Source organism: Oncorhynchus nerka, linkage group LG15 (assembly GCF_034236695.1).
Source record: "Oncorhynchus nerka isolate Pitt River linkage group LG15, Oner_Uvic_2.0, whole genome shotgun sequence".
Classification (NCBI taxonomy): domain Eukaryota; kingdom Metazoa; phylum Chordata; class Actinopteri; order Salmoniformes; family Salmonidae; genus Oncorhynchus; species Oncorhynchus nerka.
In genome coordinates this window covers 29,947,040-29,973,935 of record NC_088410.1, presented here as the reverse complement: position 1 = coordinate 29,973,935, position 26,896 = coordinate 29,947,040, and the positions used below count along the sequence as shown (strand labels likewise).

The 26,896-nt window shown below is 43.6% G+C and overlaps 1 protein-coding gene across 7 annotated transcripts in view; it reads right to left on the bottom strand.

Moving 5' to 3' along the window:
• LOC115142417 (regulating synaptic membrane exocytosis protein 1-like) overlaps window positions 1-26,896 on the bottom strand; it is a 92,215-nt gene that overhangs the window by 2,885 nt on the left and 62,434 nt on the right. The window contains exons 14-29 of one of the 7 annotated variants that reach the window (XM_065001487.1): window positions 26,351-26,504; window positions 21,672-21,785; window positions 20,938-21,000; window positions 18,351-18,440; window positions 17,628-17,705; window positions 17,005-17,073; window positions 16,442-16,555; window positions 16,036-16,139; window positions 15,119-15,222; window positions 14,053-14,213; window positions 13,616-13,768; window positions 4,423-4,640; window positions 2,035-2,179; window positions 1,594-1,709; window positions 537-638; window positions 161-300 (exon numbers count right to left, since the gene is read on the bottom strand). In XM_065001487.1, the coding sequence (XP_064857559.1) occupies window positions 161-300; window positions 537-638; window positions 1,594-1,709; window positions 2,035-2,179; window positions 4,423-4,640; window positions 13,616-13,768; window positions 14,053-14,213; window positions 15,119-15,222; window positions 16,036-16,139; window positions 16,442-16,555; window positions 17,005-17,073; window positions 17,628-17,705; window positions 18,351-18,440; window positions 20,938-21,000; window positions 21,672-21,785; window positions 26,351-26,504 (1,925 nt within the window). Of the gene's footprint in view, window positions 1-160; window positions 301-536; window positions 639-1,593; window positions 1,710-2,034; window positions 2,180-4,422; window positions 4,641-4,821; window positions 5,741-13,615; window positions 13,769-14,052; window positions 14,214-15,118; window positions 15,223-16,035; window positions 16,140-16,441; window positions 16,556-17,004; window positions 17,074-17,627; window positions 17,706-18,350; window positions 18,441-20,937; window positions 21,001-21,671; window positions 21,786-26,350; window positions 26,505-26,896 lie in introns of those variants that run through there. The other 6 variants (XM_065001488.1, XM_065001490.1, XM_065001489.1 and 3 more) reach the window with 6 other exon arrangements.

The following is a 26,896-nucleotide window of genomic DNA, read 5'->3' as shown; positions in this document are numbered from 1 at the left end:
ATGTATTGATTAAAACCTTTACAGCTTAAATGGTTAAATAAAGGTTAAATAAAATTACAATTAAAAAATGGTTTTAATATTATTCATGGGATGCATTTATTTAATTATTGAATTAAAACCTGATTGAACTTTCTTCATGAAACAAGGCTTTGACCCTCACCTGTAAGACTTTACCCTGTGGGCTCTCCTCGAATTGCAGCGCTTGCTGGTACAGCGGGTCCAGCGTTTTCCGTGCAATCTTGGTTTTCTTTTTGGCTACATACGCTCCATTATTCAACAGATAGACCTTGACGTATGGAGCTGACGAAAGAAAGAAAGAAAGAAAAAAAGAAACAAGAGGCAGATAAGGATAAGGATACTCAATTGTGGTTCTAAACATGGTCCGATTGAATAGTTTTCTCTAGGTGGGCGACTACATGGACCCAGATAAGACTACTCCTGGATTAAAAAAGCACTTTCAATGGACTTTGCCCTGAATTATATTTTATCTCAATGCAGTCCTTCACCCTTAGGTGGTGCTACCACCAGTATCTCACCAGGGAGGGATTTGGACCCAGGCTTTTGTACAAGGCCCCGAGCTCTGATCACCTCCACCTCCAGCTGACCCTTCTTGTCCATCATTCCGATCTGAATATCACCTGGGAGGAAGAAGAAGTAGAACGAGTTGACCATAGATGGTGGATAAAGGAAGATGTCCGACTCAGGCCGTTTACTATAGATCATTTTTTCACAGTTCCGGCTTCCTATATGCACCAATGCGACACCAGCTGATGTCTCGCCTTCTGTTTTGTCTCTGGTTGACTAAACAGGAACTGGATTGAACCAATCAGAACAGGACGTAGGCAGGAGATAAGGGGGATGTTCGAGCAGATCGCATGATGGTCACTGTCGTGTTTTGCATTATGGGAATAAACATTTCCAAAAATCATGTGATCAAAGGTCATGCCGTTTTTGATGAAGACGCCTTCACGTCGCTGCAGTTGCTTCTCACCAACTGCACCATGCAGTCATCACCTGCAGTGTTGGAGGCACTATTTGTCAACCAATCATTAGGGTGTTTTTGTTTGATGAACATGAACACGTGCCTAAAACAGGAATCAAATTTACCCCGATTCTAAAGCAACAAATGAAAGTGATATTTGAGACCTCTCTCTAAACAATTCATTGTACACGTGTTTTGTTTCAGTTTGTGAGTGTGTGATAAAGAGGGGTATAGAAAAGTTAATTTCGACATAAAGATGTTGTTTTTGTAAACAATAGCAGCTATGTTGACACTGCTATGTTGATCTGAGCCTTGCTGTTGGAAAACCACCAGTGTCTGACTTTTGGCTTTCGCAGATGCTTACTGCTCGCACACACCTGAGGTCATAAAATAGGAAGTAGTAAGAAAAGTTGGCAATTGAGTTTCTCAAGAGGGAAGTTAGAAGGATATTGAGTTACTGAGGTAATATGGAGACGGAAGAAAGGAAGAGATTTGAATCAATGAAACTGATTTGAATATCAAGTTATCAATTGGGGAGGAGTCACAGAGGAACTACAATAGGGCAATAACATGATGAGTAGACAGAACAGAATAGGGGGATATTTACTCACCTATGGCAGGTGTGGCCAGCGTTTGTCTGCCCACCAGCTGGGCGGGACCCAGACCATCCAGGAAGTCGCTGAACTGGTTGCCTGGCTGTCCCAGACGCACCCCACCGAAAAGCAGACTGGAACAGAGGAAGAACACAGTCGATATACAGCTAATTACCGTATATAACCTATGGGTCCTAGGTTATATTACCTATGGAAATCACTGTAGTAACGCTAAAATACTGAGTTGTTTACTTTACAGTGAATGTCAACTAATGTTGACACTGAAAAAAAAACATTTGGAAGAAAGTGATGAAGCGAAGAGGGGTAGAGGGAGGAAAAGGAGAGACATACAGTATACAGGGAGAGATAGCGAGAGAGAGAGAGAGAGAGAGAAATACAGAGAGAGAGATGAATATATATATATATATATATAGAGAGAGAGAGAGCCTGTATACTGACTTTCCCTCGGAGTTGCAGCTGTTCATGGTGCCGTTGGTGGACTCTTTACTGGACTGTCGACTCATGTTCCTGGTCATCTCTACAGCCATACCCGTCTCTGTGCTCCTCTGGATGGACGCACCCTTCTCCTTCTTCCCCTTCCCCTCTGGTACCGGAGAGGAAAAAATAGACACAATGTAGCGGGGAGCTAAGGCTAATGGCTAAGTTAGCATGGCTTATCTACTGTCTTCCTGAGACCTGAAGTGCTCTCTTCCAGGCCTTAGTTTTTCTGGGTCAGTGCTAAACAACAGAACTCTCGAGGATGAACACATTTAGGCCAGAAGGCTTTATTTTGTGGTCCTCTTGAGGAGAACCAGGTGTGGCGCCATGTATTCCTAGCTGCCTCATCGTCGTGATGGGACACAGTGACAGAGCTGGGGAACCATGTTACATCTCAGAGGACAAAGGACACTAAAGAGAAATTGAAAGTCCCGGGAAGTCAAAGAATCCTTTTCTGTCCTTGTGTTTTCACAAGACACAGCTGAACAATGGGTTGGAGAGGGTTGGAGAGACGTTTAGAGAGAAAGAACAACATGTTTTGTTATTTCAAGGTTCCATCCCTCGTCACGTCAACACAACCAACCTAATACAGACAATGGTGTACAGTACAGTCAATCCTAAAGGACGATACAGTAGTACACGATGATGATACGCAGGTTGATGTCTATTGTCATGAATCTTTCCCTGGAGGCAGAACTAAGCGATTTCTGCTAGATGGAGCGATTTCTGCTAGATGCTAGTGTGTTTTTTGGTCTTAATTTAAGGTTAGCAGTGTGGTTAAGGTTAGGGTTAAGGTTAGACTTAGGCTTAAAATAGGATTTGATGGCTTCATGGCTATGCCAGCTAATGACCACTCTGCCGAGCTGCCTCTAGATGCCTCTAGACAAGATTCATGACAAAGAACGCTAACCTTAAACAATATGAAAGTATTCAAGCTTGAAAAATGTAAAAACAAGTCCTCCTTACCTTCTCGCTCTCTCAACCCAACATGAAGTCTATGATTTTGTCAGCAAAGAGGGCAACCATCACACAGAACACCAATCGTACTGCTATACTGTATAACAATGGGGGGAGAGGAGAGAGGCATGGAGAGACCCCCCCCCCCCCGGCCCTAGTTTCCTTTATAATGGCTTTTTATGTCAGCTACAAAGAGGAGTGCAAAAAAAAGAAGAGGAAGAGAGTGCATTTGGAGCCTTTCAACTACCTCTCTCTCTGTCTCCCTGCTTCCTCTCTCCCCACCCTCCAGTGAGTCCAGCCAGGCTGAGAAAGATCTCTCTGTCTCCCTGCTTCCTCTCTCTCTCCCCACCCTCCAGTGAGTCCAGCCAGGCTGAGAAAGATCTCTCTGTCTCCCTGCTTCCTCTCTCTCTCCCCACCCTCCAGTGAGTCCAGCCAGGCTGAGAAAGATCTCTCTGCCTCCCTGCTTCCTCTCTCTCTCCCCACCCTCCAGTGAGTCCAGCCAGGCTGAGAAAGATCTCTCTGTCTCCCTGCTTCCTCTCTCTCTCTCCCCACCCTCCAGTGAGTCCAGCCAGGCTGAGAAAGATCTCTCTGTCTCCCTGCTTCCCCTCTCTCTCCCCACCGTCCAGTGAGTCCAGCCAGGCTGAGAAAGATCTCTCTGCCTCCCTGCTTCCTCTCTCTCTCCCCACCCTCCAGTGAGTCCAGCCAGGCTGAGAAAGATCTCTCTGCCTCCCTGCTTCCTCTCTCTCCCCACCCTCCAGTGAGTCCAGCCAGGCTGAGAAAGATCTCTCTGTCTCCCTGCTTCCTCTCTCTCTCCCCACCCTCCAGTGAGTCCAGCCAGGCTGAGAAAGATCTCTCTGTCTCCTTGCTTCCTCTCTCTCTCCCCACCCTCCAGTGAGTCCAGCCAGGCTGAGAAAGATCTCTCTGACTGAGAGCTTGGCCGCAGCGGGTGTCATCTAGAGTTGAAACGTGTTGTTTTGAAACTCTTTTATAACATGCTTTTTTTTGCGGGTTGCATTCGTAAGATTAGAATTCCAGCATCGGGACATTTTGGTGCGCAGTCACGTAAACAAAAGGTCAAGGGTCAAGAGTGATGACGCACCTGCTTCTCTGTTGTTTTTTTACTCTTATTCAGATGAAAGTGCTATAAGGTAGCTTCAGGTCACTCTTAACCCTAAAAACATCTGAGAACTATCATGTCATGGCCACTTACTGATAGTCCGTACTGTCTCATTTTTACTGTCTGTAATGTCCAATTGTTAAATGTCTGTCTACCACCGTCTTTCAATGTAAACCGTAAATCAAAACAAAATACCCGAGCCACATTTTCAAACCACAACCATCCTGAGCGTCTCCTTCATTTGGATGAGGGCCAGTTTTGACCTGTGAACTCACCCGGGCCGACGATCTGCGACGTGCTGCGACTACGTCTGTTGGAGACGATGGAGACCACCCTGGCACTTAGGCTGGAGCGTCTCTTCTTGCCACCCATGCCCACCGTGCCCAGCGCCGTATCCGATTGGCTGCCGTCGGTACGCTCTGACGCGTAGATCTCACCGCTCACGCTTGTGCTCTTCAGCATGGTCCGGCCCGGCGCCGCACGAACCTGCCGACTAGAGGGAGAGAGAGGAGAGTAAAAGTTACATCTGGAACCACAGTCTTGAGATATGAAATGAGCAGAGGAACTTATAACATAAGGGGTTACCTTCACTTTAGTGGGGGAAAACACAGCAGTATAATAAACTTCAATAATTTATAAGGATCTTATACAGTATGATACGAGGCATACAATGATTGGTGAGTGATTGTAATGAGTTTATATGATATTGATGATATTGATATTGATGATACAAGAAAGCCTGAACAGACTCCAAAAGATCTCAAAACTAAAAAATGATCTCAATGATCTCAAATTTCCAAATACGCTTCCAAAATCCCACACAACTCAGCAATATGCCTTATGTGTCCAATGTCCATCATTGCCGGTCTTTTGTATTGGTCGATAACACTGACATAAAATTAAAACACATTACAATGTATATTATATATACAGTATATCAGTGGAGGCTGGTGGGAGGTGCTATAGGAGGATGGGCTCATTGTAATGGCTGGAATGGAATCAATGGAAGGTATCAAACACTTCAAACAGATGGAATCTACATGTTTGACTCCATTCCATTTATTCCACTCCAGTCATTACAATGAGCCCGTCCTCCTATAGATCCACCACCAGCCTCCTCTGATATAAGTATATATATATATATATATATATATGTGTGTGTGTGTGTGTCTCTTTTGTATTATAAATGAGTCTCTCAGTCTCAGCCAATAGCCTTAGCTGTTCAGGCTTCTTCTCCTCAGACAGGCCAACATACGGCAGGGACAGATGACACTCAGTGCTCTGTGGCGCTTTCTAGCGGTTCGGAGGAGCTGGTGCATGTCCATCCCCTCTAAAGGGGTCGGAGTGCTGCAGGAGAGCCCCGCCACACTGCCCCCGTCCCGCATACCCATCGTGGACCCTCTCCATGTGACCAGGGGGCTAGGGAGGGGTAGGGTGGACTGGGGCCTCTCCTCAGCCCCGTGGAGGGGGGTGATGAAGGGGCAAGGGCCGGCGGTGGGGTAGGGAGGAGGGTACTCCAGCTCAGAAGAGGTCCAGGGGGGGTCTGGACAGCGGGAGCACAGGATGCATGCCAGGAGAGATCTGAGATACACACTGACGTACAAACACACACGCAGACACACAGAGGCACAGGACACAACAACGAAAGTTGACACACACAACCACATGTACAACATTAAATCAAGCCAAATAAACAAGGAGACTATATCACATGTGATGTTGTATGTCAGCTCAAATTACCAAACATATTTCCCCGCATTGAACCATAAAAGCCATACACTGAAATTGAATAATGTGACTGATAGAATATAGCAGCCTCAGATGTAGAGAGAAGAAGAAGGAGGATCGAGGAAGACGGGAGGATATAAAGGGACAGAGTCAGAGGAGTCCATAACGTCCACACCTCCTCTCATAGGCAGCTAAGTCTCATAACCAAGCACCTCCAAACTGACTTCGGGACAGTCATCAATATACTGTATGCATCCAAGTATCTCCATCAAACAACTCCACGTTGACCTGAGGCCTTTCTACCGTGCCGTTTTTGAAAGACATAACGTTAGCCATCGGGAACTACAAAAGTTTTGCTACTTTTCTCAACAACATTGATGCCTTGAATTCAGCAGGCGCTATCGACAGATCAGATCAGATCAGATCAGTTGGAAAAAGGGATGGACTACTTTCTGCACATAACAAGCTCAGTGTGAACCGTACTGACTTGACACAATGTTGGCCAAACAAGATGTACAGTGCCTTGCAAAAGGATTCAACCCCCGTGGCGTTTTTATTTAGTTGCATTACAACCTGTAATTTAAATGAATTTTTATTTGGATTTCATGTAATGGACAAACACAAAATAGTCAAAATTGGTGAAGTGAAATGAAATTAATGACTTGTTTCAGAAAATAAATTTAAAAAATAAAATGAAAAGAGGTACGTGCATACAGTATGTATTCACCCCCTTTGCTATGAAGCCCTTAAATAAGATCTGGTGAAACCAATTACCTTCATAAGTTACATAATTAGTTAAATAAAGTCCACTTTTAAGCTGTACACTCCACAGAGATGGGCTTTACGGAAGAGTGGCCATTGCTTAAAGAAAGAAATAAGCAAACACATGGACTGGGAAACTAGTCAGGGACTGGGAAACTAGTCAGGGACTAGTCAGGGACTGGGAAACTAGTCAGGGACTGGGAAACTAGTCAGAACTGAAGGAATGATGGATGCTGCTAAATACAGGGAAATTCTTGAAGGAAAGTTGTTACAATCTTCCAGAGATTTGAGACTGGGACAGAGGTTCACCTTCCAGCAGGACAATGATCCTAAGCATACTGCTAAAGCAACACTCGAATGGTTTAAGGGAAAACATTTAAATGTATTGGAATGGCCTAGTCAAAGCCCAGACTTCAATCCAATTGAGAATCTGTGGTATGACTTAAAGATTGCTGTACACCATCAGAACCCATCCAACTTGAAGGAGCTGGAGCAGTTTTGCCTTGAAGAATGGGGAAAAAAACAGTGGCCTGATGTGCCAAGCTTATAGAGACATATCCCAAGAGACTTGCAGCTGTAATTGCTGCAAAAGGTGGCTCTACAATGTATTGATTTGGGGGGGTGAATAGTTATGTACGCTCAAGTTTTCATTTTTTTTGGTCTTATTTCTTGTTTTTTTTCACAATAAAAAATATTTTGCATCTTCAAAGTGGTAGGCATGGTGTGTAAATCAAATGATACAAACCCCCCAAAAATGTATTTTAATTCCAGGTTGTAAGGCAACAAAATAGGAAAAATGCCAAGGGGGTGAATACTTTCGCAAGCCACTGTAGCTACAAACAAAACGGAGTGAAATGGTAACAGTCTGCCGTGAAGCGTTCACCCATTTATATGGTAACTGTATATCTGGAACTGGAACTTGGGTGTTCCCTCTATGGCTGTGGATGTCAAATCAAATCAAATATTATTTGTCACATGCACCGAATACAACAGGGGTAGAACTTACTGTGAAATGTTTACTGACAAGCCCTTAATTAACCAACGATGCAGTTCAAATATTTACTAAATAAACTAAAGTAATTTTTAAAATAAAAAGTAACACATAAAAATTACATAACAATAACGAGGCTATATACAAGGGGTACCGGTACCGAGTCAGTGTGCGGGGGTACAGGTTAGTCAAGGTAATTTGTACATGTAGGTAGGGGTAAAGTGACTATGCATAGATAATAAACAGCGAGTAGCAGCAGTGTAAAAACAAAGGGGGTGGGGTGTCAATGTAAATAGTCCAGGTGGCCATTTGATTCATTGTTCAGCAGTCTTATGGCTTGGGGGTAAAGGATGTTAAGGAGCCTTTTGGACCTAGACTTGGCGCTCTGGTACCGCTTGCCATGTGGTAGAAGACAGAACAGTCTATGACTTGGGTGACTAGATTCTTATTAAATTTTTGTGTTGCGTTGTTGCCTACCCTTATCACCTGGGGCGGCACGTCAGGAAGTCCAGGATCCAGTAACAGAGGGAGGTGTTTAGTTCCAGGGTCTTTAGCTTAGTGATGAGCTTTGTGGGCACTATGGTGTTGAACGCTGAGCTGTAGTCAATGAATAGCAGGTGTTCCTTTTGTCCAGGTGGGAAAGGGCAGTGTGGAGTGCGATTGAGATTGTGTCATCTGTGGATCTGTTTGGGCGGCATGCGAATTGGAGTTCGTCTAGGGTTTCTGGGATGATAGTGTTGAGGTGAGCCATGACCAGCCTTTCAAAGCACTTCATGGCTACCGACGTGAGTGCTACGGGGCGGTAATAATTTAGTCAGGTTACCTTCGCTTTCTTGGGCACAGGGACTATGGTGGTCAGTTTGAAACATGTACCTCTCCCTAGTCAGTCAATTGGCTGAGCACAGCCTGGACCACCGCGGTCCACCTCCACTGAGCTGTGCACAGCCTGGACCACCGCGGTCCACCTCCACTGAGCTGAGCACAGCCTGGACCACCGTGGTCCACCTCCACTGAGCTGAGCACAGCCTGGACCACCGCGGTCCACCTCCACTGAGCTGAGCACAGCCTGGACCACCGCGGTCCACCTCCACTGAGCTGAGCACAGCCTGGACCACCACGGCCCACCTCCGCTGGGCTGTGCTCTCTGGATCAGAGCTCTGTCCCTTTGGCTGTTGTGGCCTGCATGCAGCCGGCGTCTCAGCAGCCCTCTATTCAGGTGAGATATGTGGCTCTGGCCTTGCAATCAGCTTCGAGACACAGCCGAGGCTGGATCATTCCGGCTATTGTGATAGGGAGTTCGATGGTGAGGCATATATCTGTACCTGGGGCAAGGACTTTGTGTTTTCCTGGGGCTAAAGTTCAGGATATCACCAGGTTGCTTCCCGTGGCTGTGAGTCAGTCACCGGGGGCTGATACTGCCATGGTTCATTTGGGGTCGAATGACATTATGAAGGGCAGCTCATAACAGCTGAAGATGGATTTGAAAGAACTGATTGGGTCACTACTTCACACCAACAAACACCTCATAATATCTGGCCCTCTGCCCTCCCTAAATCGTGGCATTGAATGGTTCAGCAGACTTTTCGTCTTCCATAACTGGCTACGAGACGATTGCAGCTCTGTCGCTGTAACACTTATTGACAATTTTGATAACTTCTGGAAACAAAGCTCGAATTATAAGGAGGATGGTATCCACCCAAATCATTTGTGTTCTTTGACCCAAGTCCAGCTGATTTAATCCCTGCCATTGTGTCACAGAGTTGTCATAATGTTTCAGGGGCGTTGGAATACACAATGTAAGTAACCTCATTTATGTCCCTCTTACTGCCCTGAATGTCTCTGCTCATTCTACAGCTATTGTATGTAATTGCATGCCTATGAGCCAGTGTTATACTGTTAGCACTGGGTGGTGTCCCCTAGCAGGAAGTCCAGTGTGTGCAGCTCACCCTGCGCTAATATAAAAAACCAGAGGATGTCTACCTCTGCTAAGCTTCCCAGTAAAACAAGAAAAACAATTAAGCATCCCAGAAGTGTTAAAAATAGCCCACGTTAACATATGTAGCTTAAAAAACAAGGTTCATGAAATCAATCATTTGCTAGTAACAGAGGACATTCATATTCTGACAATCTCTGAAACTCACTTAGATAATACCTTTGATGATACAGTGGTAGCAATACGTGGTTATAGCATCTACAGAAAAGACAGGAATGCCAAAGGTGGAGGTGTGGCTGTTGTTATTCAGAACCACATTCCTGTAATGCTTAGAGAGGATCTCATGTTAAATACTGTTGAAGTAATATGGCTACAGGTTCATCTGCCTCACCTAAAGCTTATTCTGGTGGGAAGCTGCTATAAACCACCAAGTGCTAACAATCAGTATCTGGATAACGTGTGAAATGCTTGATAATGTATGTGATATCAATAGAGAGGTATATTTTCTGGGTGATTTAAATATTGACTTCGCTTTCATCAAGCTGCCCACTCAAGAGAAAGCTTCAAACTGTAACTACTGCCTGCAACCTGGTTCAGGTTATTAATCTAGCTACCTGGGTAGTTACAAACAGCACAGGAATGACATCATCAACATGTATTGATCACATCTTTACTAATGCTGCAGAAATTAGCTTGAAAGCAGTATCCAGATCCATCGGATGTAGTGATCACAATATAATAGCCATATATAGGAAAATCAAAGTTCCAAAGGCTGGGCCTAATATAGTGTATAAGAGGTCTTACAATAAGATTTTTAGGGATTCTTATGTTGTTGATATAAAGAATATTTGTTGGTCCGTGATGTGTAATGAGGAGCAATCAGATGACGCACTTGACACATTTGACACATGCACCCATGAACAAAATTACTGTAAAACTGTTAAATCCCCATGGACTGATGAAGAATTGAAAAATGGTATGGTTGAGAGGGATGAGGCAAAAGAAATGGCAAACAGGTCTGGCTGTACAACCAATTGGCAAACATACTGCAAATTGAGAAATCATGTGAGTAAACTGAATAAAAAGAAGAAAACTACACTTTGAAACAAAGATAAATTACATAAAGAATGATAGTAAAAAAGCTTTGGATTACCTTAAATGACATTTTAGGCAAAAAGGCAAACTCTGCTCCATCATTTATTGAATCAGATGGCTCATTCATCACAAAACCCACTGATATTGCCAACTCATTTAATGATTTTGTTCATTGGCAAGGTTAGCAAACCTAGGCATGACATGCTAGCAACAAATGCTGACACTACACATCCAAGTATATCTGACCAAATTATGAAAGACAAGCATTGTAATTTTGAATTCCGTAAAGTAAATGTGGAAGAGGTGAAAAAATGATTGTTGTCTATGAACAATGACAAGCCACCGGGATCTGACAACGTGGATGGAAAATGACTGAGGATGATAGTGGACAATATTGCCACTCCTATTTGCTATATCTTCAATATAAGCCTACTAGAACGTGTGTGCCCTCAGGCCTGGAGGAAAGATAAAGTTATTCCTACCTAAAGATAGTAAAGCCCCCTTTATTGGCTCAAATAGCTGACCAATCAGCGTGTTACCAACCTTTTGGAAACTTTTGGAAAAAATGGTGTTTGGCCAGACACAATGCTATTTTACAGTAAACAAATTGACAACAGACTGTCAGTGCGCTTATAGGGAAGGACATTCAACAAGCACAGCACTTACATAAATGACTGATGATTGGCTGAGAGAAATTGATAATAAAAACATTGTGGGGCCTGTTTTGTTAGACTTCAGTGCGGCTTTTGACACTATCGATCATAGTTTATACGTTTAAAAATGTATGTGTTATGGCTTTACACCCCCTGCTATATTTGAATAAAGAGTTACCTTTCTAACAGAACACAGAGGTTGTTCTTTAATGGAAGCCTCTCCAACAAAATCCAGGTAGAATCAGGAATTCCTCAGGGCAGCGCTCTAGCCCCTTACTTTTGAAAATCTTTACTAACAACATGCAGCTGGCTTTGAGTAAAGCCTGTGTGTTGATGTTGCAAATGACTCAACACTATACATGTCAGCTACCACAGTGACTGAAATGACTGCAACAATTGAAAAAGAGCTGCAGTTCATTTCAGAATGGGATGCAAGGAAAAACTAAAAGCTTTGTATTTGGGACAAATCATTCACTAAACCTCGACTAAATCTTGTAATGAATAATGTGGTAATTGAGCAAGTTGAGGAGACTAAACTGCTTGGTGTAACCCTGGATTATAAACTGTCATGGTCAAAACATATTGATACAACAGTAGCTAGGATGGGGAGAAGTTTGTCTACAATAAAGCGCTGCTCTGCATTCTTAACAGCACTATCAACAAGGCAGGTCCTACAGGCCCTAGTTTTGTCGCACCTGGACTACTGGAAAATTGCAATTGGTTCAGAACAGGGCAGCACGGCTGACATTAATAATATGCATGCCAATCTCTCCTGTCTCAAAGTGGAGGAGAGTGGAGGAGAGATTGACTTCATCACTACTTGTACTTATGAGAGGTATTGACATGTTGAGTACCTCTCATGCATACCCCACAAGACATGCCACCAGAGGTCTCTTCACAGTCCCCAAGTCCAGAACAGACTATGGGAGGCGCTCAGTAGTAAATAGAGCCATGACTACATGACTACTATTCCACCTCAAGTAACTGACGCAAACAGTCAAATTAGATTTAAAAAACAGATCAAAACACACCTTATGAACAGCGGGGACTGTGAAGAGACACACACACAGGCACAGACAGATACATACAAACACACAATAACATACGTACTATACACACACGCACACACGGATTATGTGTTGTAGATATGTGTTGTAGTAGAGTAGAGGCCTGATGGCACACACGTAATATATTGTTGTGAATGTATTGTAATGTTTTTAAAGTTGTATAACTGCCTTCATTTTGCTGAACCCCAGGAAGAGTAGCTGCTGCCTTAACCAGTCTTCATTATACTGTACGAATCTTTTATCAGGTACCTTCAAACTGACCTGGAGCCAGTCTGCAGCAATCTGAGAAACCAGCGAACAACCCACCACATTCCATTCTCTCTCCAGTCCACAATAGCTATGATCTATCTCTTAGAACGTATGTCAAAGGCCTTGGGTCCTCTGTTTTATAACCACTCTGTTTGGATTGACACTCACACACACACACACGCGCACACACACACACGCACGCACACACGCACACACACACACTCACACACACGCGCACACACACGCGCACACACGCACACACGCACGCACTTAGAAAACATTAGACTGTTAATAAGGGCCTGCCCAGGAGAGGCTCAGGGGATTGGGTCATTTGTCCGTGTCAGCAGGCAGGCTGTGGTGGACTGGACTGGTCAGCCGTAGGGACGTTAGGGCTGTGCGAGGAGGGACGTTATGGGTGGGGTTATGTGAGTGAGGCTGTTGGGGTTATAGGACTATGGGATGTTTGGCTAAGAGAGTATAATAAGACTGTGCTGGATTTGAGGGGACAGTCGTTTGTACATGTAAAGCAGAGGTGTCAAACTCATTCAACGGAGGACCGACTGCAGAAAGTTTTTGGTCTTTCACTTCAATTAAGACCAAAACAACCAGGTGAGGGGAGTTTACATTTACATTTACATTTAAGTCATTTAGCAGACGCTCTTATCCAGAGCGACTCACTATTTAGTGACCTTTATCCATCAATCAAGTACAAGGGTGGAGCGAAAACCCGCAGACACTCGGCTATCCTTGGAATGAGTTTGATATGTGATGTAAAGCCAGGTAGGGTTGAGGGGACACTAGGTGACAGTCACAGTAGGTGGTTGAGGCTGTTTACAGGTCACAACAAGATCAATGGGGTTACGGGGACCATGGTTAGTGGGTACACAGCGATTATGTGAGGCCCCTAAAATATGGGCCCTTGTCTGCCATGGCCCATTGAAGGTCCCTCCATCCCGTGACGGAGCGAGGGACCTTTTCTCTTTTCTTTACCTGGCGTCTTTGGGGTCCCCAGACACAGTGTGTCTCCTCCTCTTCAGCTCTTGAGAGAACCGTCTCTTCCCTGCTGCCCTCATCCTCTCCTGCTCTCCATTCATCCCCCACGAGATCCTCCTCTCCTTCTTCTCGTCCTCTAAAGACTTGGACCTGTGTCCATTCATTTTGGGTTTCCCCACCGTGTGTGTTTGTGTGTATGCAATGCAAGTATTCACAGAGAAACACGATCATGCAAAAAGATTGAAACGTGCACCCATTAGCATGCAGAAAAAAGACAGACGAAAAGGAACACAGCCTGATAAAAGAACGGGCATGCACGACTGACAGAAGAACAAACTCCACACTATGCTTTTGATTTCTTCAATATCTTCAATTGGTTCTTGATGCCCAATGACCTTGTAAATGATCTTGTAAGAACATAGCGGGGTACCGACCTGAGCCGCCCGCGCGGGCGTTCTGATTGGATGGACATGTAGGAGGTGCTGCTGAGGCGTGAGGCACTGCTGGCGCGGGATAGGGCCGACGCGTCACTCATGTCGCTGTCTGACGAGCGGGCCGACACGTTGTCAGAGCTCCGCCGCTGATCCGCATACATCTGAAGGCGGTGAGAGAGGAGAGAGGACGATAGTTACTGTACATAGTTACTGTACATACAGTAGGTCCAATAAAATACTGGTGTCTAGCTGAGGTTTATGTGTAGATCTGCTCCCCAACAGTGGTGGAAAAACGACCCAATTGTCATACTTGAGTAAAAGTAAAGATACTTTAAAAGAAAATGACTCAAGTAAAAGTGAACGTCACCCAGTAAAATACTACTCGAGTAAAAGTCTACAAGTATTTGGTTTTAAATATACTTAAGTATTAAAAGTAAAAGTAGAAATGATGTCAAAGACCAGAAGGCATTATTTTCTTGTTTTTTAAATTTACGGATAGCCAAGGGCACACTCCAACGTTCAGACATCATTTACAAACAAAGCATTTGTGTTTTGTGAGTCCGCCAGATCCGAGGCAGTAGAGATGACCAGGGTTGTTCTCTTGATAAGTGCATGAATTTGACCATTTTCCTGTCCTGCTAAGCATTCAAAATGTAACGAGTACTTTTTGGGTTTCAGCAAAAATGTATGGAGTAAAAAGTACATTATTTTCTTTAGAAATGTAATGATTTTTTTTTTTAAGTTGTCAAAAATATAAATACTAAAGTAAAGTGCAGATACCCCCAAAAAAATACTTAACTAGTACTTTCAAGTATTTTACTTAAGTACTCTAAACCACTGCTCCCCAATACCCAAAGTGGCATCTGTGTTGTAACTGACAATGAAAAAGTAATCAGCATGGAAAACTCTCCAACTTTTTGTGTGTGAAGGACAGTGGCCATCTTGAACGACAGTTAATATATTGTAGCTCTAGGTCTAGAACTATATAACTACAACAGAGTTGTAATGTTAAGGTGGACCAGGAAATAGTGCCTGTCTTCCAGCAGAGAGATGCTGCATTACTGACCTCTCGTTTGGTCTTGAGGTCCGTCTCGGGGTCATGGGATGCTGAAGGCCGGTAGGAATGTACTTTCATGTTCATCTGTCTGGCTCGCTCCTCTACTGCTAGAGCTGGGAGGAAATGACTTAATTCATGAATACAGTAATAATATAGTAATAATACAGTAAATTACACGAGAAACACGCAACTTCTCAGGTGAATGACAGTGAAGGTGAACGATGTAGGGTGAAGTTGCTCCTAGACGCTGATCTTGGGTCAGCTTTTCATTTCCCCTACTTATGTTTAAGGTTAGGTTTCGGGGAAGGGAAATCTGATCCTAGATCTGTACCTAGGGGAAACTACACCCGGGAACAAGGTGAACAGAGGAACAGGAGGTGATTGGAGGTGTTAGACAAGTGTACAGTACTCTAAGTGTCATTGCTCTATTTGAACACTAAGTGGCGCATGCTGTGCATCACTTTCATTAGATGTCATGTGTGGAATACTACAGCGTGCACAGAGGGTCATAATTGTTGGGGGATATAAAGAGGGAAAAAGCTAATCACATCTACTGGATAGAAAGGGTCTAAAATCTAAAACATAATATAAAGTTAGGTCAGATACAGTCGTGCCATAGAATTACCTTTTTCATTAGGTTTACTCGCATCAAACGGTTTATTATCTACAGGTATATTTTCTTCATGTACATGGAGGTAGAAGAGAATGAGGAATGTAAAGAAACAGAGAAGAGTGAGGAAGAGTACTCAGACAAAATGGTTTTGATTGGTCGTAGTTGTAGTACGAGACACATCATGACACGCACAGACAGACAAACAGACAGACAGACAGACAGACAGACAGACAGGCAGACAGACACATACACACACACACACAGACACACAGACACACAGACACACAGACACACACACTCCTTGACAGCCTACCTTGCTCTACACTACTGCTTCTGGCAGGAACCTGTGGCAGCTGTCTGCCCCTGCGACCTGACTGGGGAGTCCCCGTAGGAGGGGAGGGGCTGTGGGTGTGTGTTCTGAGAGAGAGAGAGAGAGAGAGAGAGAGAGAGACAAGAGGCAGAAAAAGAGAGAATAGGAGAAAGAGAAATGAAATACAAGTGAATGAGTTCAACTCCTCCACAGTAGGCCCATTCCAGCATATATAAAACCCAGGGTGGCTACATCCTTGACCATACTCAAGAGGGAACAGATGTGATTGGTTTACTGCTCCCACAACCAATAAGAGCAGCAGAACAGTGAGGTATAGGGAGCACAGAGGTCAAAACAGGACAAAGGGGTACAACAAGGGGGTGCTATATTTTAGGGCACCAGCATGCACCTGTCCTGTCGTGGTGAGTTAGGGGCAGATCCCCCCAGGGGTGTCTGGTTAAAGGGGCGCAGCGGTCCCCCTCTCCCCCTACTGCCCCTCAGTATAGAGGTGGGCTGGATACGACTGGCATCAACAGGCCACGTGGAAAGAAAAGAACAAACAAACGAAAGAAAGCTAAATGATATAAATGGTAAAGAATGTAAATCATATTCAACATAATGAAGGAACTTATGGCCCACAATGTAAATCATATTCAACATAATGAAGGACCTTATGGCCCACAATGAACCAGAACACAATAAACGAAGGACATAACAATTCAAGAAAACACAGAACTAGGGCTATGGGTCTACTGACAGTACACCTTAACAACGCTCATTTAGTCAAGGTTTTGCTGTGCTGCAAAATTGCATTCACAGCAACGTCACAATTCGTAACAATTCAGATTGACATCAGACATCAACACATTCTAGTTTTGAAGAGCGACGATCTCCATCCAGATAGAGGACAGGATGAATGAGGGTGTATGAGAGAGGGATGGGGTGAATGAATGAATGAAAGAATGACCTTACCTGTCAGCCTCCAGGCCTTTCTTGCTGTTACCTCTCTGACTGTCAGGTCTGCCCAGGCTCCCTGACTGCCTGTGACGTGGAGGACATGAGAAGAAGACAAAATGGAGGATGGGTAACCCAATGGAGAAACAAAACTAAAGACGAATCTTGAATGCGCAGCCAGCTGGTGTTTTATTTCAAATAAAAGAGATGCTTTGGCTGAAATGATTTTGTAAAAAAAATAAATGTTGATGCAACATTTTAGATGACTATGTTGCACTACTACATTGCTTGCTACTAACTGTTCAGAACAGAAACATCACAACACCATGACAACAGAGCACGTGGAAGTCAGATGTGTAGCAGAGGAAGCAGGAAGTCAGGTGCAGGTCAGTAAGGTGAAGCAGCAAGAGGAGCAGTAACTGCAGCGTTACAACAACCCACCAGCTTACACTGTAATCTAGAACATCTAGGAAAACTATAAAGTGCAGGGTTAGGGTTAGGTTTAGGGCAGGGCTAGCGCAAGGGTTAGGCTTATGGTTAGAGGAAATCTTTAGTAGCCACGCAGTGCTAAGCAAGTACAGTAGCAGGACTGCAGCTTGGGTCCTGGGAGGTAAGGGTAGGGCTAGGTCGGTACCCAGTACCTTTCTTCCTCTGGGGAGGCCTGCTCTACTAAAATCCTGGGGCCTGCGGGCTGTCTGCGGGGCAGATAGTTGGAGCATCTGGAGGTGTGGTGGGGTGAGGCATCCCCCAGGTGGGGAAACAGGGAGAGGGACACAGTGAGGAAGGGCTGGGTTCATGTTAGTTTAGAATGAGCTAAAAGCATTGGGATTCCCTGGCAACTAGAATGCCTCTGCTGGTCAAAACAGTCAGTGACAGTAGGTGGGAATTATTGTGCAGGTCAATGTGAAAGAGCTGTTATTGTGGAGTCACTGTGTTGCTCAGCACCTCTCAATATACACTGAGGAGCTAGTGGTGAACAAAATTGATAGATAACATGCATGACAAGAACGGGTGATGTTGTGTAATGTTGAATCTTTGTTGATTCAATGTATTGGTATACTCTGGGAAAATAGAACACTCAAATGATTGTTTTTTTTGCAGTATTTGCGAGAATTAAGAAAGTTCAACTACTAAAGAAACATTGTAAACCTAGAAAAGGAGGTGCAGTAGGTTATCTCCTATAGAGGAGGATGGTGTGTGTGTGTACCTGTCTTTATCAGGAGAGTAGAAGTTGGTGTGTGTCTACCTGTCTTTATCATGAGAGTGGAGGTTGGTGTGTGTGTTACCTGTCTTTATCAGGAGAGTGGAGGTTGGTGTGTGTGTACCTGTCTTTATCAGGAGAGTGGAGGTTGGTGTGTGTGTACCTGTCTTTATCAGGAGAGTGGAGGTTGGTGTCAGGTCTGAGGCAGGTGGTGCTGGCACTCCTCACCCGGTCCAGACTGGGCTGCAGATCACTACAGTAGCACAGAGGGAAGAGAAGGAAGGGAAAAGAGGAAGAGGTGGGACAGAGTGAAAGGAAGCATGCAAGACAGAAGGAAGGAATTGCAAATAGAGGTGGGAGGGGGAAACGAGAGACAGAAAGAAAAGAAGGATCAAACATTAGATACAGAACAAACTTATAAGGGGGTTGTAAACCTCCATTCATTACAATAGCGGTCCTTTGCGGCCATACTGTACAGTCAGTCCACTTGATGGGGAGGTTGGAGCGTTGCCATGGGAACTTGCTCTTGGTGGAGGAGGAGAGTGGACTGGGTGAAATTTGCGTGAGCAGACATACTACAGCACAAATACTCTCTATCACACACACACAATCTCTTTCTCTCCACTTCTCTCTGGCAGGGAGCCTACTACAGTCGAGGACCTTGTCATTTGTCATGTCAGGGTCTTTGTTGCAGCCATGGATGTCAACACAACACTGGAAAAGATGCTGTGTCCAACTGGCATCACTTGCCTCACATGACACAGAGCCCCAATGTACGCTATGGTTTGCAGTGTGCCAATAAGGACTTAGTTGTTTGCTGTTTAATACAGTCAACCCTGTTGTATGTCCTGTGGTCTTCCACAAGTTGAGGTTAAGGATGAGCATTCGATCCCTCACAAAGGGATGGACGGTGGAGTGCAAAGGCAGGTCTTTTGGGCGTCGGGGGAGGGTCATCCGTGGGGTTGGTGGTGGAGAGGTGAAGTCCGTTGGGGGTGGGAGGGCAGAGGACGAAGGGAGCGGGGCAATGGGTTTCTTACCTAACGGTGACCTCATCAGTGAACCTGAGCACACGGTGCGTGAGGACGCTACGGGAGGCGGGACCGCCCCCTCCCTGATGCCCCCGGGGAGGCTTGCTCTTTAGGCATGCAGGGAGGGTGTTGCTACACGCGTGTGAATCCGTGGTAGATGGTATAGACCCATGCAAGAAAGGGAAAGAAAAACTAGATTTGACGTGCATGCAAAGGGAATGAGAGGCCAAATAATGAACCATGATAAAGACGTACAAGGAAACCCAACAGTGGCACTGAAGTCAACAAACAAACCATATAAAAACAGCAATGCAATAAAAACGTCAGATGGACATCCCTGGAGCTTGAGGCACAGAGGAGGAATATCCAGATTTGACACCAGAATATCACATCTGCTCCATCCTAATCCCCATTCTCAGTATTTCCTCTCCCCAACTACTGTGTAGTGATGGGGGATTGTCTGATGGAGGCCCAAGACATAGACGACAACAGAGGACACGGTGAAAGTAGGGATGGGGGATTGTCCTGCCGTTCATTATATGTATGGAGATTAAATGTAATGCTGATTATATAAGTCCATCTAAACAGATTTTAACGTGTCAAAGCATTATAGCATGGGGAAACCAAGCATGTACTATATCTACTGTGTATAGGACAGTACATAGGATTATAGTTTTAAAATATACAGTGAAGTACTACTATAGTACTACTGTAACAGATCTGGTCCAGGGTCATCATATTATCAATAATAATTTGGTGGATGCTTATATTTGTCCAATTGGAAATGTGTTTTTTTGCATATCCCAACTCCCCCTGAGACACCCTCGGAGAGTGGTACCACATCGAATCTGTAAAGCTCTGTTAGGGGTCGGTGTGGGGAATCAATTACGTTGAGAGAACGTTGATACAACATCATAAGCCACAAAATGTCAACGATGAGTTGAGTTCAGGTTTTGGGGAAGAGTAAAAGGAAAGAGAGCAGGGTTTTCTTATTCTACTCTCTTACCTGTATATGTCCTTGTGAATACCATTGACTAATAGGGGCATTTTGGGTGGTAGTGTATTGCTGGATCTAGCTACGCCCCTGTGTAGTTATTTGAGTGTAGACCGTGCATTGATTGAGAGGGAAAAAAACAGAAGAGGGGAAAAAACAACACAATTCTATAAATAAAACAAAAATAACATTAATCTGCTATAGATAAAATGTTCAGACAAAAATGTAATTCACCAAGAGAGATTTTCATACTATTCTGAGATAAACGATAGAGCTAGTCTGTAATATATGATAATCTGTTTAAAACCCAATATAAACTCAATGTTTTTATGGTGTCATAGAGAGTGTGTGGCACTATTTTTGGCCTCTCGGGTGAAAAAATAAGTCCCTTTGTGTCTGGAACGAATTCATCGATATTCTAAAACTAGATAAAGCTGAATACATTACAAAGACGACTTTCACATTGTCCACCTTCTACGCAGGTAGACAAAAAGCAGCACATGGAATAGGAACACATCACATTAAACAAAAACATTGCCACGTGATACATAACATACACTCTCTATATCACAACCATAGACTGTAGTATCACTGACAGAGTTAACATGGCGCTGTTGACATTGAATGACAATGCAAAGAATGATGGGTAATACAATAGAAGAAAGATGGTGGGTAGGGACGATAACAGTAACGTCTCTGGCTTTTTGGTTGTTGTTGTTTTTGTTTACCTGTTTGTGTGCAGGCACTCGGCACTCCCGCCTCGGATAGACCTGTGCATCTCGAGGACCTCACTGTGATTGCCATGGCGATGGGTGAACCGAACAACCAATCAAAAACAACAACGTAAGAGGATGGTCAAATCAGACAAACCCGCTCATGAGAAATGAATGAGAAGAAATCATGAAATCATAATTTTGATTCAGCAGCAATAATAATAAATATGATATTAACCTTTTAGTAAGAGACTTTTGCATTAGACTGTTAGTCGTATTAGTGATTATTAGTATAGAACAGTACTAACGTAGCCTGCTATTCCACTTGTCCTTGGAGTATCCGACACTTTCAACCTCAAAAATTAAAAGCTAGTTGTCAACCTCTTTGAAATAATTGGGCATAAAGGAATACTGTACTTCTAAAGGTATTTGATTGCAAATGAGCAAAATAAGAAGGAAACCATGTCGGCATCAACTCCTATATTGTACTCAAAGCTCTCCTCAAATTAGATACTCCAAAGTATATCCTTATTGTACACAAACACTGGAACTGCATAACCTGCACACACTCTCTCCCTGCCATCAACCACCAAACTATTCTCAGACCGGCTGTAATCCTAAACTCCCTGATACAATACCTACAGCATCTAACGTCTAACCTCCTCCCTAATAATACCTACAGCATCTAACGTCTAACCTCCTCCCTAATAAACAAAGGCCACCAGCCACCACTGTCTGGGTGATGTTACCTGTCCTCGGAGTACTCGTAGTCTGAGTCCCCGGAGCGGTGCTCCCCGTGGGAGTCATGGTAACGAGAGGGGGAGCAGGAGTGGTGGCGGTTCTGATGGATCTCATCCAGACTCCTGATGGGGTAGGACATAGAGAGGAGTGTTACTGAGGTTTTGGTTACAGAGTGTTACTGTGATAACATTTAGCTAATAACGTTGGTTTTGTCATAGTGTGGACATAAAAGGAAATTGATTTGAGCCATAAGAGTGTGCTGAAGATTCAACCCAGGGGTATGAATGAATGTGAACAATAGTGAAGACATGAAAACTATGAAATAGCACATATGGAATCATGTAATAACCAAAAAAAGTGTTAAACAAATCAAAATATATTTAAAATGTTAGATTCTTCAAAGTAGCCACCCTTTGCCTTGTTAACAGCTTTGCACACTTATGACATTCTCTCATCCAACTTCATGAGGAATTGACGGCATTCCCACATATGCTGAGCACTTGTTGGCTGCTTTTTCTTTACTGTGTAGTCCAACTCATCCCAAACCATCTCATTTGGGTTGAGGTTGGGTGATAGTGGAGGGCAGGTCATCTGATGCAGCATTCCATGACTCTCCTTCTTGGTCAAATAGCCCTTACACAGCCTGGAGGTGTGTTTTGGGTCATTGTCCTGTTGAAAAACAAATGATAGCCCCACTAAGCGCTAACCAGATGGGATGGCATATCGCTGCAGAATGCTGTGGTAGCCATGCTGGTTAAATGTGCATTGAATTCTAAATAAATCACTAACTTAGCAAAGCACCGCCACACCATCACACCTCCTCCTCCATGCTTCACGTAGGAACCAAACAAGCGGAAATCATCCGTTCCCCTACCCTGCGTCTCACAAAAACACGGCGGTTGGAACCAGAAATCTGAAATTTGGACTCATCAGACCAAATTACAGATTTCCACTGGTCTAATGTCCATTGTTCGAGTTTCTTGGCCCAAACAAGTCCCTTCTTCTTATTGGTGTCTTTTAATAGTGGTTTCTCTGTAGCAATTTGACCATGAAGGCCTGATCCACGCAGTCTCCTCTGAACAGTTGATGTTGAGATGTGTCTGTTACTTGAACTCTGTGGAGCACTTATTTGAGCTGCAATTTTTGAGGCTGGTAACTACAATGAACTTATCCTCTGCAGCAGAGGCCTTCCTTTCCTGTGGCAGTCCTCATGAGAGCCAGTTTCATCATAGCGCTTGATGGTTTTTCCGGATTGACTGACCTTCATGTCTCAAAGTAATGATGAACTGTCGTTTCTCTTTGCTTATTTGAGCTGTTCTTGCCATAATATGGACTTGGCATTTTACCAAATAGGGCTATCTTCTGTATACCACCCCAACCTTGTTACAACACAACTGATTGGCTCAAACACATTTAGAAGGAAAGAAATTCCACAAGATAACTTTTAACAAAGAATATCAAATGTAAAATATATTTTGATTTGTTTGTCACGCCCTGACCTTAGAGAGACGTTTTATTTCTCTATTTGGTTAGGTCAGGGTGTTATTTAGGGTGGGCATTCTATGTTGTCTATTTCTTTGTTTTTGGCCGAGTATGGTTCCCAATCAGAGGTAACTGTCTATCGTTGTCTCTGATTGGGGATCATACCTAGGCAGCCCCTTTTCCCACTTTCTGTTGTGGGATCTTGTTTTGGTATAGTTGCCTTGTGCACTGCAATACTGCACATTTGTTATATTCTTTGTTGTTTTTGTTGTAAGTTTCACTATTAAAGAACGTGGAACTCTATGCACGCTGCGCCTTGGTCCGATCCTTTCAACAAACATAACATTGTTTAACTTCTCTAGGGTAGGGGGCAGCATTTGGAATTTTGGATGAAAAGCGTGCCCAAATTAAACTGCCTTTTACTCAGGCCCAGAATATAGGATATGCATATAATTAGTAGATTTGGATAGAAAACACTAAAGTTTCCAAAACTGTTCAAATAAAGTCTGTGAGTATAACTGAACTGATTTGGCAGGTGAAAACCTGAGAAAAATCCATTCAGGAAGTAGGATTTTTGTTGTTGTTGTAGTTTTCTATTCAATTTAGCCATTACAGTATCCATTGACTTAGGACTCAAATTGCAGTTCCTATGCCTTCCACTAGATGCCAACAGTCTTTAGAAATTGTTTCAGGCTTGTAATCTGAAAAATTAGAGAGTAAGAGCAGTCTGTATGAGTGGACCCTGCCGTATCACAGAGCTTTTTCATGCCCACGACCGAGAGTGCCTTTTTTGTTTACCTTTTATATTGACGACGTTATTGTCCGGTTGAAATATTATTGATTATTTAGGCTAAAAACAACCTGAGGATTGAATTTAAACATCGTTTGACATGTTTCTATGAACTTTGTCTGCCTGTTGTGACTGCGTTTGAGCCTGTGGATTACTGAAGAAAACGTGCGAACAAAATTGAGGTTTTCGGATATAACGAGAGACTTTATCGAACAAAAAGGAACATTTATTGAATAAATGAATGTCTTCTGAGTGCAACCATATGAAGATCATCAAAGGTAAGTGATGATCAAAGGTAAGTCATTAATTAACATACACTAGAGAGGTTAACACTTTTTTGGTTACTACATGATTCCATATGTGTTATTTCATAATTGTGATGTCTTCACCATTATTCTACAATGTAGAAAATAGTACAAATAAAGAAAAACCCTTGAATGAGTAGCTGTGTCCAAACCGGTACTGTATATATACAGTGCAATGCAAAAGTATACACCCCCTTGGCATTTTTCCTATTTTGTTGCATTACAACCTGTAATTTAAATGGATTTTTATTTGGATTTCATGTAATGGACATACACAAAATAGTCCAACTTGGTGAAATGAAAAAAATTACTTGTTTCAAAAAATGAAACATGGAAAAGTGGTGTGTGCATATGTATTCTCCCCCTATGTGATGAAGCCCCAAAATAAGATCTGGTGCGCAACCAATTACCTTCAAAAGTCACATAATTAATTAAATAAAGTCCACCTGTGTGCAATCTAAGTGTCACATGATCTGTCACATGATCTCAGTATATATACACCTGTTTTGAAAGACCCCAGAGTTTGCAACACCACTAATCAAGGGGCACAACCAAGCAAGCGGCACTATGAAGACCAAGGAGCTCTCCAAACAGGTCAGGGACAAAGTTGTGTAGAAGTACAGATCAGGGTTGGGTCATGAAAAAATATCAGAAACTTTGAACATCCCACGGACCACCATTAAAGACATTATTAAAAAATGGAAAGAATATGGCACCACAACAAACCTGCCAAGAGAGGGCCGGCCACCAAAACTCACAGACCAGACAAGGAGGGCATTAATCAGAGAGGCAACAAAGAGACCAAAGATAGCCCTGAAGGAGCTGCAAAGCTCCACAGCTGAGATTGGAGTATCTGTCCATAGGACCACTTTAAGCAGTATATTCCACATAGCTGGGCTTCACGGAAGAGTGTCCAGAAAAAAGCCATTGCTTATAGAAAAAAATAAGAAAACCCTGTTTGGTGTTTGCCAAAAGGCATGTGGGAGACTCCCCAAACATATGGAAGAAGGTAGTCTGGTCAGATGAGACTAAAATTTAGCTTTTTGGCCATCGAGGAAAACGCTATGTCTGGCGCAAACCCAACACCTCTCATCACTCCGAGAACACCAGCCCCACAGTGAGGCATGGTGGTGGCAGCATCATGTTGTGGGGATGTTTTTCATCAGCAGGGACTGGGAAACTGGTCAGAATTGAAGTAATGATGGATGGTGCTAAATACAGGGAAATTCTTGAGGGAAACCAGTCTTCCAGAGATTTGAGACTGGGACGGAGGTTCACCTTCCAGCAGGACAATGACCCTAAGCATACTGCTAAAGCAACACTTGAGTGGTTTAAGGGAAAACATTTAAGTGTTTTTGAAATGGCCTAGTCAAAGCTCAGACCTCAATCCAATTGAGAATCCGTGGTATGATTTACCGATTGCTGTACACCAACAGGAACCCATCAGCCTTGAAGGAGCTGGAGCAGTTTTGCCTTGAAGAATGGGCAAATATCCCAGTGGCTAGATGTGCCAAGCTTATAGAGACATATCCCAAGAGACTTACAGCTGTAATTGCTGCAAAACGTGGCTTTACAAAGCATTGACTTTGGGGGGGTGAATAGTTATTTTTTTGGCTTATTTCCTGTGTGTTTCACAATAAAAAATATTTTGCATCTTCAAAGTGTTAAGCATGTTGTGTAAATCAAATGATACAACCCCCCCCAAAAAAAGTATTTTAATACCAGATTTTAAGGCAGGGAAAGAGAGAAAAAAGAGAGAAAGAAAGAAAAAGAGAGAGAGAGAGAATGAGAGAGAGAAAGAAAGAGAGATAGAGGGAGAAAGAGAGAGAAAGAGAGAGCGAGAGAAAGAGGGAGAAAGCGAGCGAGAGAGAAAGGGAAAGAGAGAGAAAAAAGAGAGAAAGAAAGAAAAAGAGAAAGAGAGCGAGAGAGAAAGAGAGAGAGAGAGAGAGAGAGAGAAAGAGAGAAAAAAGAGAGAGAAAGAGCGAGATGAAGATAGACAAGAAAGAAAGAGAGAGAAAAGAGAGAGGCAGTGTGACAACAACGTGATTCCGATGTATGACTACCCAAGACTAGTTTAGGTATATCTGTGTGATACAAAAACTGCAGCTACCTCTGCATGGGGACGTGTGCAGGGCGGGAGCGGGCCCTTGTTATGTCCTCGCGGTGAGGGGACACAGATCTGGAGCGGTGCTGGGCAAGTCTCTGCTGCTCTGGGACAGTCAGGGTGCTGTTCCTCTCCCTCTCCCTCGAGTTACGCTCTGCACCTACACACATACGGAGGAGGAATCAGCAGTCGTAGCATGTTACCTGCTGACAAAATGTGTCAGTGTTGAGCTCCGCCACTCAACATTCACTACGCCTTCTGGTGATCGCTTGGTTTTCCCAAAACTGCAGAGATCATGCTGGTGCTCAGCTTCTATTAATATAGTGGCCCATAGCAGCTCTAGTCTGATCAAACCCATGCCACGTGAGGGAGGTGAGAAGACAGATGATACAGACTGCAAACTGTAGCACATCAGAGTGGGATATTTTACACAGGAAGTTTTTTGGTTACATTTGAAGAGTTGCATTGGATAGTTACACCAGGTATTGAGCTAACTTGTGTACCGGACTGTTTCTGCATTCCACAAAGTTACCCCATTGCCAGCTTGCAATG